This window comes from Schistocerca cancellata, chromosome 11 (assembly GCF_023864275.1).
Source record: "Schistocerca cancellata isolate TAMUIC-IGC-003103 chromosome 11, iqSchCanc2.1, whole genome shotgun sequence".
NCBI classification, from domain to species: domain Eukaryota; kingdom Metazoa; phylum Arthropoda; class Insecta; order Orthoptera; family Acrididae; genus Schistocerca; species Schistocerca cancellata.
In genome coordinates this window covers 62,624,863-62,640,086 of record NC_064636.1, presented here as the reverse complement: position 1 = coordinate 62,640,086, position 15,224 = coordinate 62,624,863, and the positions used below count along the sequence as shown (strand labels likewise).

The window sequence follows — 15,224 nt, the reverse complement described above, 5'->3', positions numbered from 1 at the left end:
CCTCAAACTTTTTATTTCTTCTCCATGGATTTTAATACCTACTCCGAACTTTTCTTCTGTTTCCTTTACTGCTTGCTCAATATACAGACTGAATAACATCAGGGATAGGGTACAACCCTGTCTCACTCCCTTCCCAACCACTGCTTCCCTTTCGTGCCCCTCAACTCTTATAACTGCCATCTCGTTCCTGTACAAATTGTAAATAGCCTTTCGCTGCCTGTATTTTACCCCTGCCACCTTCAGAATTTGAAAGAGAGTATTCCAGTCAACATTGTCAAAAGCTTTCTCTAAGTCTATAAATGCTAGAAACGTAGGTTTGCCTTTCCTTAATCTTTCTTCAAAGATAAGTCGTAGGGTCAGTATTGCCTCACGTGTTCCAACATTTCTACGGAATCCAATCTGATCTTCCCCGAGGTCGGCTTCTATCAGTTTTTCCATTTGTCTGTAAAGATTAGTGTTAGAATTTTGCAGCTGTGACTTATTAAACTGATAGTTCGGTAATTTTCACATCTGTCAACACCTGCTTTCTTTGAGATTGGAGTAGAGTTTTGTCAGGCCTGGCTCTCCCAAGGCTGTCAGTAGTTCTAATGGAATGTTGTCTACTCTGGGGGCCTTATTTCGACTCAGGTCTTTCAGTGCTCTGTCAAACTCTTCAAGCAGTATCATATTCGGTTTATCGACACGTATTGGCAGGGACAGTAAGACACGGAGGATAACCACTACTCCAACAGTAGCAGCCAGCACCGGAGAGGACAGTGCTGTCGCTGCTGGAGAACTGGTTATTCTCCGTGTTTCGCTGTCCCCGTTAACTCTTTCACGTACAACTAATTTGACCAGAATACAGCTCTAGAAGTACACGACTTACTTTTATTGTCAAAAATTCATACAAGCAACATATTTATAATAGAATGAACATAATTATTACCACTGTAAACAAAAATTCAATTTTTATGATCATTGTTGGTCACAAGGGGGGGGGGCGGGGGGGGGGGGGGGACCGGCTCATGTTTGTACCACCGTGCATGTAGATGCACGATAGTCTTGGAAGCATGTCTTCCTTTTTCCTAAGCATAGAGGAACCTTACACACACTACACACCCAGTTGGTACGAATTTGTTGTTTCTTGGAACTACATGCTGCACATCTCCTTCTTGTAGATCTTTCTGGCTGACGGGATAAACTTTCGAGACGCTCAGATTTCCGAACATAGGGTTTCTTCTTGTCGAACTGGAGACGGCTGCTCAGACTTTGCTTTTTACCTCTCGGAGCTACCGAGGCAAGTGCCACTACATCCCTTGCGATTTCTCTTCTGAAGTCCTTCAGAGTAGTCTTAGGCAACTTCATTTCTTTATGGATGATGAAAGCATTCACCACGGTGGCATCAATAAAGTACCAAAATATTCTGTGCCACCACTTTCTGCTCTTCCTGTCAGTTTCATATACACCCTTGAACTCGTCAAATTTATCTACACAATTCGTGTTGGCATTGTAATCTGAGAGAGCAATGAGACAAGAAACTTTTATTTCATTTCCGTATTTTTCCTTTCTTGTAACCCGTGTTGTTTGAGCTGGATCGTGGAAATTTGAAAGCAGATGGACGGATCTCTTATCTTTCCACTTTATAACATTAAGGCTTGTATTGCTAGTAGCCCAATCATAGTCACCCCTTTTCATTTCCTTGTCACTTTTCAGCACAGGTAAAGATTTTCTACTTGGATTCACTGTACCACAAGCACATATTTTGTTTTCTTTCAAATCTCGAAGGAGATCTGGGCTACTGAAATAATTATCAAAGTAAACTCTGTGATCCTTACCTTTAATATTTTCAGTGAGGTCTTTCACAACTCTTTCTCCCAATTTCTTTTCCACAGCATTATCTTTCTTTCCTGTGTAAATATCCAATTTCCACGCATAGCCAGATTTGTCTGTTAGTTTCCACACCTTGTAGCCTCTCTTGATAGGCTTCTTTGGCAAGTACTGTTTTATAGAAGATGTTCCTTTAAATTTAATCATAGATTCGTCCACTGCCATACATTCATTTGGATTAAGTGCTTTCTGAAAGTTGTGTGAAATTCTTTCTAGGAAAGGACGCAACTTATAAAGTTTATCATAGTTGGTGTCCCCTCATTGAGGCATTTTACTCTTGTCATTCAAATGTAAGTTGGTGAGAAACCATTCGAAACGCCTCCTTGACATCAGCTGACTCACATAACTATCATGTAGATCAGCACCCGAACTCCAGTAATCTCTGTAACTAGGAAGTGGTTTTATGCCCATCAAGATATTTATCCCTAAGAAAGTTTTTAATTCTTCCATGGGTGCTGGCACATAATGTTTACCAGTAGTCAGAGATGACTGTTGTGCATATAAGTTCATCTGAAACAAAAATAAATCCATGATATCATCTGAAAGCAGAACTCCAAATAACTGATATGGTGATGGTGTGCCTAACTCCACAATAAAAACACTGGGACCACACTGGGAAGTAAATGCAGGGGCATCAGCAGGACGTTCAGTTTTGCTGCACTTATGTTCAGTCTTCGACTGATGATCGGCAATCTCAGATGGAGTCTGATGCACTGTGACGGTTTGACTTAGCTCAGTCTCTGGTGACCTAATCACTGAAACGGGCACTCATCCTCAGAATCACTTGACGTATCACAATCAAACAGAATAGTTTTGGATGTAGTTGCTTCCAGACAATAAGAATTGTCATCAGTGTCATCATTGCCCCCACTATCAAATGATATGTCTGATGGAATATCCTCTTCAAAGGCTTTCAAAATTAGACACTCAGTCAGCTTTCTCTGACTCATTATTATTACTGAAAAGTAAAGAGTAGACTGACTGTTTTGGTACAGCGATACATATTTTGAACTGATGAATAATTAGCTACGTTTTAATAATTTCTCATAGAAATAGTCTGAACAACACAAAAAACTACAATAAACAAATGTACTTACATATTCCAATACAGATTTTGTTGGAAACTTCTGTTAGCAGGTAACAAATAGCAATGTTGCATAAACAATGTCTCCACAGTGTACTTGAGCGCACCTGACGTAGAAATATGAAGTACTGGTGCTGCTACAAAAACCCAGTAACAACTGCCATCTGGTGCATACGTCTAAGAACTACAAAGAACATGCCCTGCTAGTAGTTCAAGCAATCTACCACAAGAATGCGCTGTTCTATGCATCCAAATTGGTGGTACAAATAATGTACCACTATACAACCTCGGTGCAACATAAGGTAGTACACAAATTGTACCACCAGACTTGAAAGTGTTAATACATACTGATAAAGAAATAACCCACCAGGCTAATTTGGGACTGCTCTATCGAACAGGCACATAAAATTCCACTTTAAAAATAATTCTGTTTGCACCAGAGGTACTAAGGTTTTCCATCAACACTGGGTTTTGCACGAAAGATGTGATGAGCAGAATCTGTTTGGGCTGACTCCAGCTACATGTTGCAAAAAAAAAAAGGGGATTGCAAATATCTGCTGAAACACCAGAATGTGCCTGACAACTCTTAGGACAGACACCCTGTATTAAAGGAAAAATCACCTGAAATTTGCCACCCAAATGCTGCAGAAGTGGAAAGTGCTATTGGTGTGTGGTTTCCACGGAATGAAATGGAAGGCTTGTACTGTTAGCCTATAAACAGATCGTAATAATACATTTTTGTGCAACCATACACTTTTTAAAACGGAACAATGTTTATTGACATTAACAAACTAGAGTAAATTAGAATGTCAGTGATGTCTGTTGCAGGAGTCTAGTGCAAGTCATTTACAAGATATTGTATTTTGAAAAGTTCCCACACTGACACATGTGCAATACCTGTGGTGGCCCATACTAATGGACAACCCAAGTGCAAACACTAGCTATGTGCATTCTGACCAGTAACAAGACAACTGTATGTGGTACAGTAGGCCCCCATCCACGAAGGTTTTGGTTTGGACTGCACTGGTTATGTTCAAAGACATGCGTGACCAAAGGTGGCATTACACCAATAGGCTTCTTATAGGAAGTCAGTGAAAAAGCTGAGAATGGAGTGTCGAAATGGCTAAGACTTGCCGGAGAGGTCCTGAATGTTCTATTATTCTTCTGTGGTGGGGACACATTCGGGTATGCAGCATGTGCCAGAAGGAATCGTCAGTAGTCAGGGATATGGCAAGAACGAGCGTTTGAAGTGAAAATTCTTGTTAATGTGGGCTACAAAATGCATATCTTTAGAGCTACGGGCACTTATTCAGTAGAACAGAGGCATTTCACAATAGCAAAAGTGAACACGTGCTAATAGTTCTTAAGGTATGCATTTTAGAGCACGCGTTTACTAAGAATGTTTTGCTTCAAATGGCTGTTCCTCTCATATCGGCAAATGCTGACCATTCCTCCTGGAACACACTGTAGGCTACTTGTAATCAATACAGTTAGCAAATTTTGGAAAGATACTTTTGTCGGGTCAATGGAAGAATCTGATTCCACCAGTCTGTTTTGAACGGTGACGTAAAGGTGTTGAAGTGCACTACTGCGCGGTGTTTTTGAGTTGGTCGTGTTTCTAGGTGTCGTATTTTTGCACTTGATGGTGTCCTCTGGTGGTGGAAGTCGACGTGCTCTGTTTAACATGTGGTACTGTGATCATCCGAGTTTTGGCTGTCACTGTCATAACGTGGTTTATAGTTTAGGTAGTTGGTATGGTAACATGGGTTGTGGAAATGTTTTCAGTGAGTTACTAAGGTTTTTTTGTTTGTGTGTTCAGTATTTTTGTTAGGTCCGATTAGTTTAGTATATGTTCTGCTGAAAGAAGTCTAATTACTTTATTGCATTTTAGCTAGGTATGGACATGACCGTGAAGTTCAAGTGGGTGCTTTAGGAGATTTTTTTTTGCTTTTGACATGTGCATACATACATGTGTGCATGCCTGGGCACGCACGGTGGCCAACCCAAGTGGCATTGCCAGAGGCTTTTCTTTGTAAGTAATTTTTGTTTTGGTTTTATTCTACAGTAATTGCGATGTTTTGTATATACATGGTAGGTCAGTTGTGATTCGATTCATGTAGTGAATATGGGGTATTTGGTTTTTTGAGTTGGTGAGGTCTTGATTCCATTTTTTGGAGATGTAGGTATTGGTTTTTTGGTATCGACAGTTGCGGTTGAGCTATGCACATCAGGGGAAATGTTCGATTCTTGTTGTGGCGGAATATTGCAATTTAATTTTTTTATATTGTATGTTTTAAGATAGTGCAATTTGTGTTTATTGCTGTATATTTAGCTTGTACCTGTCCAAAACTCCCAATTTTCTGCAGTTGTCCCATTAGTTTCATTTTATTGACAGAGTGAGATGATGTTGTAACTTTTTCTTTTGGCATAAGTATGTAGTGACATCATTGTCACAATACTCTACACTCTGGCACTAGGCATTTCTGCCATACTGGAGATGGCGTGGGTCAAAGCGGTAGGGTGGAATCGAATGCTGCTGTAATGCACTATCTTAAAGGCTATGTACCATTTTTCATTTTTCTCACACCTGAACTATGGCAAGACCGAAGTGTTGGTATACTTCACAGATGGTGGGACAGAGGCTATCACACTATATAATGTTCATTTTTTCAATGGTCTTGAGTGACCTGAAATGTTCTCAAGGGAACTAATGAAAATGAAGACCAAGTGAATTGGGTCTTTTTCTTCTAGTATAAAATAATTTTCAGTCCACTGCCTGCAGAAATGAATAATATCAAAACATTATTAAGTACATTTAAGGAAGACTTGAGAAAGTTGCTCTAACTACAATAATAGCCTAGTTTTTATACAACTGAGGGACACGTAAGTTACTCATTGACAATTGCACAGGCCTGCCAATTTGTTCAAGTCATGTATTTTACCATGTATAAAAAGGAATCATTTAATGAATTGGAGACCCACTGCAACAATAAGACACATGAAACTGTTCAATACTATAATGTAAGAACACTAACAGTTATCCCAAGAACTTTAAAGACAGCAGACTGAGTAATAAAATTAAAGTGTACATACATATTGGAATGAAAAGTTTAGTGGAAAATTCTTTGGTCCAACCATTGAAAGCTATCTAAAATAGGAGATGCATATTGCCTCTTTAACATGTAAGCCACCTAAGCATATATAGTAGGCTATTTTAAATAAATTTTGAAGAGACCTTTTGTCTCAAACATTACATACAATGTTTTACTTTCCTCTCGCCTGAACTATGGCAGCTAAATTTGAGGAAAAGGCAACCACAGCAAATCTCAATAAGCTGCCTACTGCAAGAAAGTGCTAAAAAAATCATTTGTGGTGCCAAATGTAAGGAATCATGCTGTGGTCTGTTTCCAAAAACAGATGTGTTGAGCATAATAAATATGTATATTCTAAACGCTGTCTTTGTACCAGTTGTTCAAAGACCGTACCTTAACAGGCAGAATACCAGAAATAAAGAAAAATTTTACATCAGCAGTCACAAAACAGTACTCAATGAAAAGGGTCCGCGTTACTAAAAATAATGCATTAGAAGAATACCATAGTTAAATGCTGAATAGGAAGTGTTTTGAAAAAATATGTAAATGTGTAACCTCAAAATATATTCAGAAGAACCTTTTTCTGTTTTTGTTCATATGCAACCAATCATTCAATGTTCAATAAAATATTATTTTTATTTGATCATATTTATACATAATTAATGGCTGATTCTGATCAAACTTTTCTTTTCATTTTGTTCTACTACCCAGATATTGCCAATATCTTGAACAATCACTTTCTGACAAGCGGATCAAATTGGATGTAAAGGGTCTATGGATGAAGCCATGAACCTTCTACAAAAAGCAGAGCACAGAAAAATTAGCCTGATGTATGTACCCAACACCACAGTAGATGAGATTGAGAAGGTGATATGCCAAATAAAAAACAAAAATTCCACTGGTGTGGACAATATATCTATCAAAGTACTGAAACATTGCCACAAATATATTGTTAAAGTTCTGTGTCACATATTTAATGAATCTCTAAATCACAGTACTGTCCCTAATAGACTAAAATTTGCAGTTGTTAAACCACTCTTCAAAAAGGGTGATAAACCGGAGGTTTCTAACTACCGCCCAATTTCATTGTTAACAAGTCTTTCAAAAATCCTTGAGAAACTCATGTACAATAGAAACATGGCTCACCTTAATAAATATAACAACCTTAATAAAAATCAGTTTGGATTTCAAAAGGGTGTTTCAACTGAACAAGCCATATTCACATTTGTCAACAAACTCCTTGAATCAATAAACAAGAAAATGTCACAAATTGGAATCTTTTGTGATCTGTCAAAAGCATTTGACTGTGTAGATCACAAGATTCTACTAAGATGGGCGGAGCATTACGACTTAAAAGATAAAGTAGGGAAGTGGCTCGAGTTGTATCTAGATGACAGAAATCAGAAGATAGTATTGAACAATTGTGCAAAGGCGCCTGCCAGCTCTCATTGGGGTACATTTAACTGTGGAGTGCCACAGGGCTTGGTCCCTTACTTTTCTTAATCTTTGTAAATGACCTCCTATGGTGTGTGACCCAAGAAGCACACTTCACCCTATTTGCAGATGACAACCATTATGATTGACAAGGTACCCAAATGCAGTCTAGGGAACACTGTGATCATTATATTCCAAGAAGTTCTAGATTGGTTCACTGCAAATGGTCTGTCCCTCAATGTTAATAAGACTCATTTCATTCAGTTTCAAACAGTAAACAAAAAATTGGAAAATGTTGAAATAAAATGTGGAGACAAAGAAATAGTGAAAGTTGTATCTTCCAAATTTCTGGGTTTACATATTGATAACAAACTAAACTGGTCTGTCCACGTGACTGACCTATGTAGAAGACATTTCAGCAGTATTTGCCATTTGTTCAATTGCATCTGTTTGTGACATGGAAACAGTCAAAACTACATATGTTGGTTATTTGCATATGGCATCATATTCTGGGGAAATCAACCACAAGCAAATACAGTCTTTGTTGAACAGAAGAGAGTTATCAGGATTATAAGTAGAGTGCATCCTAGTTCTTCTTGCAGAAATTTATTCAAACAGCTGGGGATCCTCACCATGCCTCGTCAACACATCTTGTCACTAATGTGCTTCGTGAACAAAACTTATGCAATTTACAAAATGAATAGTGTGTACCATGATCACAATACAAGAAGAAAACATGATCTTCACAATGATTTAAAAATCTCAGCATGGTACAGAAAGGAGTTCATTATCCAAATATAAAAGTGTTCAATAAACTTCCTGTCCATATCAAATCAGTCATTGGGGACCTTACTAAATTAAAAACAGAGCTAAAACTTTATCTTTTGGATAATTCTTTCTATTCTTTACAGGAATTCTTTGATAATACATAATACTTCTCGAATTAATGTTTAATTGCATGCATTTCTAATAGAACTGATTATGTAGATTAGCATACCACTTGTTGGCGGAACATTTTTTAGATGAATTACTTTAAATTTGTTTATGTAATCATCTATGTCATAACAGCACTATTATCTATGCAATCATTTATGTCATTACTGTCTAATTTTCTGTGTTCTTATCTGAATTTTTGTGTGTAATTATTTGACATGTGGATTCCTTTTTCGTATATCTGCTTACATATGTTAAATTGGTTGCCTCATGATCATCTACATGTGGCTGTTACTGTAACAACCTGACACGTTCTACATCCTTGCGATACATTCGCCTCAAGGATCCACGGAACTCTAAAATAAATAAATATGTATCCTGACGTTTCTGTCATCAGCGCGCTTTCATGGTTTTTTTCCATTAAACAACAGGAAAAAGAGCAATTTTTCCTTCCAAAAACAAATATTACGATTGTTAATTATACATAATTATGCTAATGGCTGCGAAATCCCAAGTGTAAACTTGACAACTGTGTGGTCTTAACCAGGTACGATATTTATAGTACATATTAGTAAAATTATTTTTTCCTATGGGTCCCAATTGGCAGTTAACTATATTTTGGGACATGCCTACCTGCATTCCTCTAGATCAGCAAGCTGCTGCACCAGTCTTTCTAACTGTGCTTCCAAGTTTTGTTTCAACTTCTCAGTTTCCACCTGGCCTCGGGAAGTCATTTTATAACTGTCTAGTTCTGCAACAAATCCGATTACGGTCAAATCAATTGCATATGTGGAACAACAACCGTGTGTAGTACACCACAATTATTTTGCAAATCACTTTACCAAACTTAATGTCTTTCAGTGACTGCTTTGACGGTTCCTACGCCTAACGTCAGATTTTCTGCTCTACATCTCACTTTAATCTCCAGCAATATCATCTATATACTTTGTTTACTTCTCAGACCAAAGACCTTCGAACTCTTACATACTTGCTTAAGTTGAAGTGCATCCAGTTGCTGACGAGGAAAAATGAAACACAAAACAATGAGTGCTATTTCCTAAAACTGGAGTGTTTTTAGTATCATTACGTCAAATTACAAACAAGCTATATGATATATATGCAGTAGGGTACGTTACATAATTACCTTCTGCGAAAGTCTCAATGGATATTTTGTTTTGTTTTTATTTTTTAATTTTATCTCCGCTCTTTTTTTCAATTGAACAAATAACAGACAATGTTTGCAAACAGAATACATCTTTAGATATCTTTGTACGAAACCAACAGGTAGCGCCGTTGTCAGCTTATTTGAAATAAGAGAAAAAAGCCATCAGAGAAAAGAATTTGTAAAAATTTACCATACATCTTCAGTCTTTAAACTGAAGAAAAGACCTGCGAATCTGACTAATCCTTGTTCTACATTAACTTCAGAATTTCGGTTTTCGCTCTACGCGATACCTTCACGCTGCAACCGGTAGATGGCATCCACATGTGTTTGACAACATGTGTTTACGCTTGTATTTTTTCCACGCGGTATACCGCGTGTTTTTCTTCCGCTAGTAAATAGTGCCGTGGGAGGCAAACCACTGTGCCGTACCATTACAAAGATACCGTGTTATCGTCTCACTTCTGATAAAACAGTCAAAAAAGTTGAAAATCAAGGATATTTCCATACCGCTTCACAGGTGCGAATCCTCTCACCCCTTGCATCTACGAGCGAGGGTTCACGAATGACTCACGGAAACTCACGAAGAGATCTCCAACAAGATTGTGTTAAGGTACCAAGGATTCGTTAAAAATTAAATAAATAAGCAATTGTTTGTGTTTATAGTGCCTCGTCATTGTAATTAAATGATTTTATTCGCTCGGAACACCAGTGTCACTTCGATACATTGCTCAATTTTCCAGGAGTTAATTCGAAATATCACTTGCGAAACGAAAGGTCCTTGTATGAGGACTTCAAACGTACGACAATATATGCTGCCATGAGCATTCCTAAAGGCAAAAATCACCAAGGGATACCGAATCATCAAGGATTTAGCCAGCAACGCTTCGCTCACCCGACGTTTCCATTCCAGCAGGCCAGCGCCGCCTCAAAAATAGTCGATTGTCGCCTGAACGGTAAGTGCCAAGTTTGAGTGATGTGGCTTTACAATCCGCAGCCAGCGAATTCAACTTTCACACTCGGTAAGATGCAAAGTACTTGCTGTTTTGCGTTGATTATTCATTCGGGTGAAGGGAAACGAGCACATCACTCCATTGCTGTGACGAAATCTTCGCTTCATTTGTTTGCAATCCGCATTACTTCAGAGCACTGTTAAGATTTGAGGTTAACAACTCACACCTGATGAAATACCTTGTTTTTAATTGGAAAAAACAATGATACATTGAAATTGAGCAAGGAATCAACGCTTCTCAGCCACGTGAAATGATGTAATAGGTGTTGGTTTTATGTGTCGTATTCGGCGACAAATGGAAAAGTGGGTGTGCCCTTCTAATTCGTGAAGTAGAATTTCCAAACAGATTTTCTGCCGGCAATGTGATTATATCAGTGCACAACAATAGATGTTGTCATGACAGGCAATTGATATGCATGTAATGTTACATATTGCGTACTTGATTAAAATACCAATAGGCTGGATAATCGCAAAACAGTAGGCTACAGTATATACCCATTACAGTTTTAATATTGTGCATTTTACTTGTGATTTTGAAATTGTCTGCTGAAGAGATTTACAGTGTTCGTCTTAAAGTTGTCTAAATTCTGTATTTTTGAAACTAGATGTGGAAAAACATTGTTCTCGACAATGAACAGCGCCAGAAGATTGTTGTTTATGAGGTGTTCATAAATTGTAAAATTATATGCCTTTCTTGTGATACGTAGACAGTTAATGGAATTGGGGTTTATTCGTGCTTCTCGACTCGTTTTATATGTTTTCGACAAGATGTTACATATTTCGAAATAATAATGCAGCAATTACTCATTCGTAAAGGCATCCCCCAATAATCTGCGTGGAATCAAAGTTACATCTAAAGGTGGCTGTTATTTATAATGTAAAAAATAAATCAGTGGTTTTCTTTCATTGAAAAAGCCCGAAAAATTCTTTTCGTTACGCCACATTCGCTTTCCACAATTCAAGATGACAGTCAGTTCTGTAAATGTTTATGGTAGATGATGATTCGCAATGTATTGTTAAGTCATTCATCACAGTAAATATTACAGTCAGCTGTTATGGAACTGTCCGCAGTATAGGTATTTTGTTAAATGCGCCCGTTGAGAGTTTTTAAATACTTTCAAAGTATGTTTTTTAATTTAAAGAAGTTGGACCTACATTTTAATAATTTGTTTGTACTTTTGTTGAATTGTCAGTTTGTGGAACAGAAAATTAGACATTCCTCCAGTGAACACAGACCAATATGTCGATCGCAGTGGTTTGTTGACATTCGATTGCGATGGCAAGTCTTTCCCAAATTATGCCGTTTTTCACGGGATCGGAAGCCAAACTTTTCAGTTAAGGCGGAATAAACTGTTTTGTATACGGTAGCCAGAATTTTTTTGCTTGAATTTATTTTGCGCCACAATAAAATACACTTGGTGGAGTTAATATAGTTCATTTGTCCCAGAAGCACTGGATTAATTTCATGGTTGTCTCATTAGAACTTTAACATCCATATGCTACCAATTTTGCTGTGCTTGACAGTTCTTTCTCTTCCCCATATGAAACTAAATGTATAATTCCGATATTAAATGGATTTGATATTTTATTTGCAGCCTTGGTACAGACAAAAGGAAGTTATATTAATTTTGTATTATCAGATATTTATATTGTTGTTCCCAGAATGACATCAGCATGTGTGAACCCAGAATATTATTATGCTGATTGGAACTAAATGAGTGTGTGTGAGTTTTTTGTGTTCTCATGGGCTGATGAATGCCAGTGTGGATAATTTGGATTGCATGTTTCATTACTTTTAGCACAACCTTCTGTTATGATAAATTGTAATGCGTGTGTCTTCTGTTGCCAAGGCAGTTACAAAATGGTGCAAATTTGAAGTAAAATGTAGAACTTTAATTTATTATTTAAATCTGCAAAGTTGGTAATGGTTTCACACTTTCTACACACAAGCACATTGTCAGTGAAATTTTGTGTGTTAGGCTGTCTGACCCATTGACTGTATCGTTCTTTTCCATCCATCCCCTTTTGTGTACATGCTAAATACTGGCATTACAGACAGCATTTGGCATATGAGACAATGTATGAAGGGAGATCGGGTCTTCACAAGTAATATACATCATTGGGCAAGTAATGTATGCTTGTGCTGTCACATGCTATTACCCAAGGGGCACTGAGTGACATTCCAGTGTCACCAGAAAAAGAAAAGGAAGAAGAAAAGAGAGAGAGAGCAACAATTCCACTCAGGCTGTATATTTCAGTAAAATGCTTTACACACTTCTGTTGATCAATTTTATCATAATGGCCATTTTCAGATATACATAACCGACACAACAGTTGATGTATGTGAGGATGTGAACAAGGGGGAATATGTACACAGAGACAACCAGCATGATGATGCAGTCATGAGTATACTAAAAGATAAATAAAATGCCAAAACAAGAAAAACATAATACTTAATGTACATGAGATCACACACGCACACGATGTCATGTCCTAAGAGTCATGAGATGCATTTCCTCAGGTATAACAAATAAATAGTGATCACATCTTTCATATGATGCCCATTGTCAATGGAAAGCATTTGTTTTTTTCCCCCATTAAAACCAAAATGATTTTTAAAACAGAATTTTATGTGCCCATTCGTTAGAGTGATCCCATGTTACACGATATTTGTATTATCAGTATTTATTAACAGGGACACTATGACTTGAAGAATAACCAGCGCTCCAGCAACGACACTACTGCCTTGTCCCCAGTGATTGCTACCTTCAAGCAGGCAGCGCTTTTGAGTGTCTGCTGGATTGGTGTTTATTCTTCATGTTTAACTGTCCCTGTTAATGTATTATCAACAAGAAGAATATAATGCTCGACTAACCTGGGACCACTCTATCGAATGGGCATACAAAATTTTGTGTGTGTGTGTGTGTGTGTGTGTGTGTGTGTGTGTGTATTCTCATATGTATGCCATCATTTTACCAGGTACATTTGAAAATGTCAATTTGGAATTAGCCAGTAGTGGTGAATAAAACGTGTTATTGATATAAAATATTGCCTTTGTGGACCCAAGACTTTTTAACCAAATGGTACTGTTGGCAAAAAAGCCACACTCAATACAAAGCAAGACATGTATTGTTAACAAATACCGTGTAGATTCAGTAGTCTACAGAGATTGTGTTCAAGCAGTATATGAAATCTGCATAGTTATTTATATAACAGTTACGTGTTTCTAAATATATTGATGGTAAATCCAGCAAGGAATATACATTATATAAGGATAGACCACTGCTCTTCAAATACGAGATATGTTGATCTGAGCTGTGTGTAGGCATATAGGAATAACAAATGATAAATTGTGTTGCTTTTGATTCAAGCCCCCCCCCATCTCCCCCTCCTTCACCCTCACCACTCCCTCTCCATTACCAAAAGTCAAGTTGTGCCACAAATTTTGTTTCTCCCCAATTCTAATCAGTTAGTTATCTGATCTTCCCATCTAATCTTCTCCATTCTTCTGTAGCTCCACATTACAAAAGCTTCTGTTCCCTTTTTGCCCTCACTGCTTATTGTCCACATTTACCTTCTATACAAGGCTACATATTGGACAAATACTGTCAGAAGAGAGTTCCATGTACTTAAATTTACATTTGATTTTAACAAATTCCTCCTTTCCAGAAATGATATTCTGCTGTTGCCAGTCTGCATTTTACATTCCCTCCACTTTGCCGTATCATCAGTTATTTTGTTACCCGTTTGGCAAATCTCATTTTTAATATCTCATTCCATAGACTAATAGCCTGAGCATCATCTGGTTTAATTAGGATACATTCCATTTCCCTTTACTTTTGTTGATGGTCCTCTTATAACCCCATTTTATGGTATTATCCATTCATTCTGTTTTCCACTGCTCTTCAAAGCCCTTTGTGATCTCTGGCAGAATTACAATGTCACCAGTGATTCTCACAGTTTTTGTATGTTGACCTGAACTGTTAATTCCCTTTAAAAATTCTGTTTTTACTGCTCAGTGTACATGTAGAATAACATTGAGGATAGGCAACAAACCTGTCTCACTCCATTCCCAACTCCCGCCTCCATTGTTTATTGTGTGACTCCTATAACTTCATTGCAGCTTTTTTACAAATTGTAGATAAGTTTTTGCACCCTATATTTGATTGCTGCTACCTTCACAATTTTACATAGCGTGTTCCAGTCTGTGTTGTCATATGCTTTCTCCAAATCTAGATATGCTATAAACTGGGTTTCCTTTCTCTAACGTATCTTCTAAGGCAAGTCACAAGTTTTGTTTTACTTCTTAAATTTGTACATTTCTCTGGAATCCAAATTGAACAGCTCTTCATAGTTCTAATTTGTATATCAACTGTACCTTATGAGAGTCTTCGGCTGACAAGCAATGTTCGGATATTGATTGAAATGAGTATTTTGCATGCTGCCTCTTTCTTGGGTGCACTACACGTCCTGAGGATTCTTTCACTGAAACGCAGTCTTGCATCTGCTGTGGCGTAGACTGGTTTCATGTGGCCGTTGCATGTTTAATTTCTGTGTATGCTTACTCCTGGTATTTGCATGTGTTAATTTTTCCATTAATCGGTTCATAGCTGTGTAATTGAACAATGGCAAATCTTTACA

The 15,224-nt window shown here is 37.5% G+C and overlaps 2 protein-coding genes across 11 annotated transcripts in view; one reads left to right on the top strand and one right to left on the bottom strand.

Annotated features, from left to right (window-relative positions):
* The window catches only part of LOC126108462 (protein LZIC-like), a 69,436-nt gene extending 59,760 nt beyond the window's left edge, over positions 1-9,676 (bottom strand). The window contains exons 1-3 of the mRNA XM_049913692.1: positions 9,554-9,676; positions 9,252-9,424; positions 9,043-9,160 (exon numbers count right to left, since the gene is read on the bottom strand). Coding sequence (XP_049769649.1) covers positions 9,043-9,143 — 101 coding nt within the window. The 5' untranslated portion in view covers positions 9,144-9,160; positions 9,252-9,424; positions 9,554-9,676. The remainder of the gene's footprint in view (positions 1-9,042; positions 9,161-9,251; positions 9,425-9,553) is intronic.
* A 311-nt stretch (positions 9,677-9,987) lies between these two features.
* Positions 9,988-15,224, top strand: part of LOC126108459 (eukaryotic translation initiation factor 4 gamma 1-like) — a 647,729-nt gene continuing 642,492 nt past the window's right edge. For 5 of the 10 annotated variants that reach the window (XM_049913682.1, XM_049913688.1, XM_049913683.1 and 2 more), the window contains exons 1-2: positions 9,989-10,184; positions 10,315-10,527. In XM_049913682.1, the coding sequence (XP_049769639.1) occupies positions 10,392-10,527 (136 nt within the window). In that variant the 5' untranslated portion in view covers positions 9,989-10,184; positions 10,315-10,391. Of the gene's footprint in view, positions 10,185-10,314; positions 10,594-15,224 lie in introns of those variants that run through there. The other 5 variants (XM_049913677.1, XM_049913691.1, XM_049913681.1 and 2 more) reach the window with 5 other exon arrangements.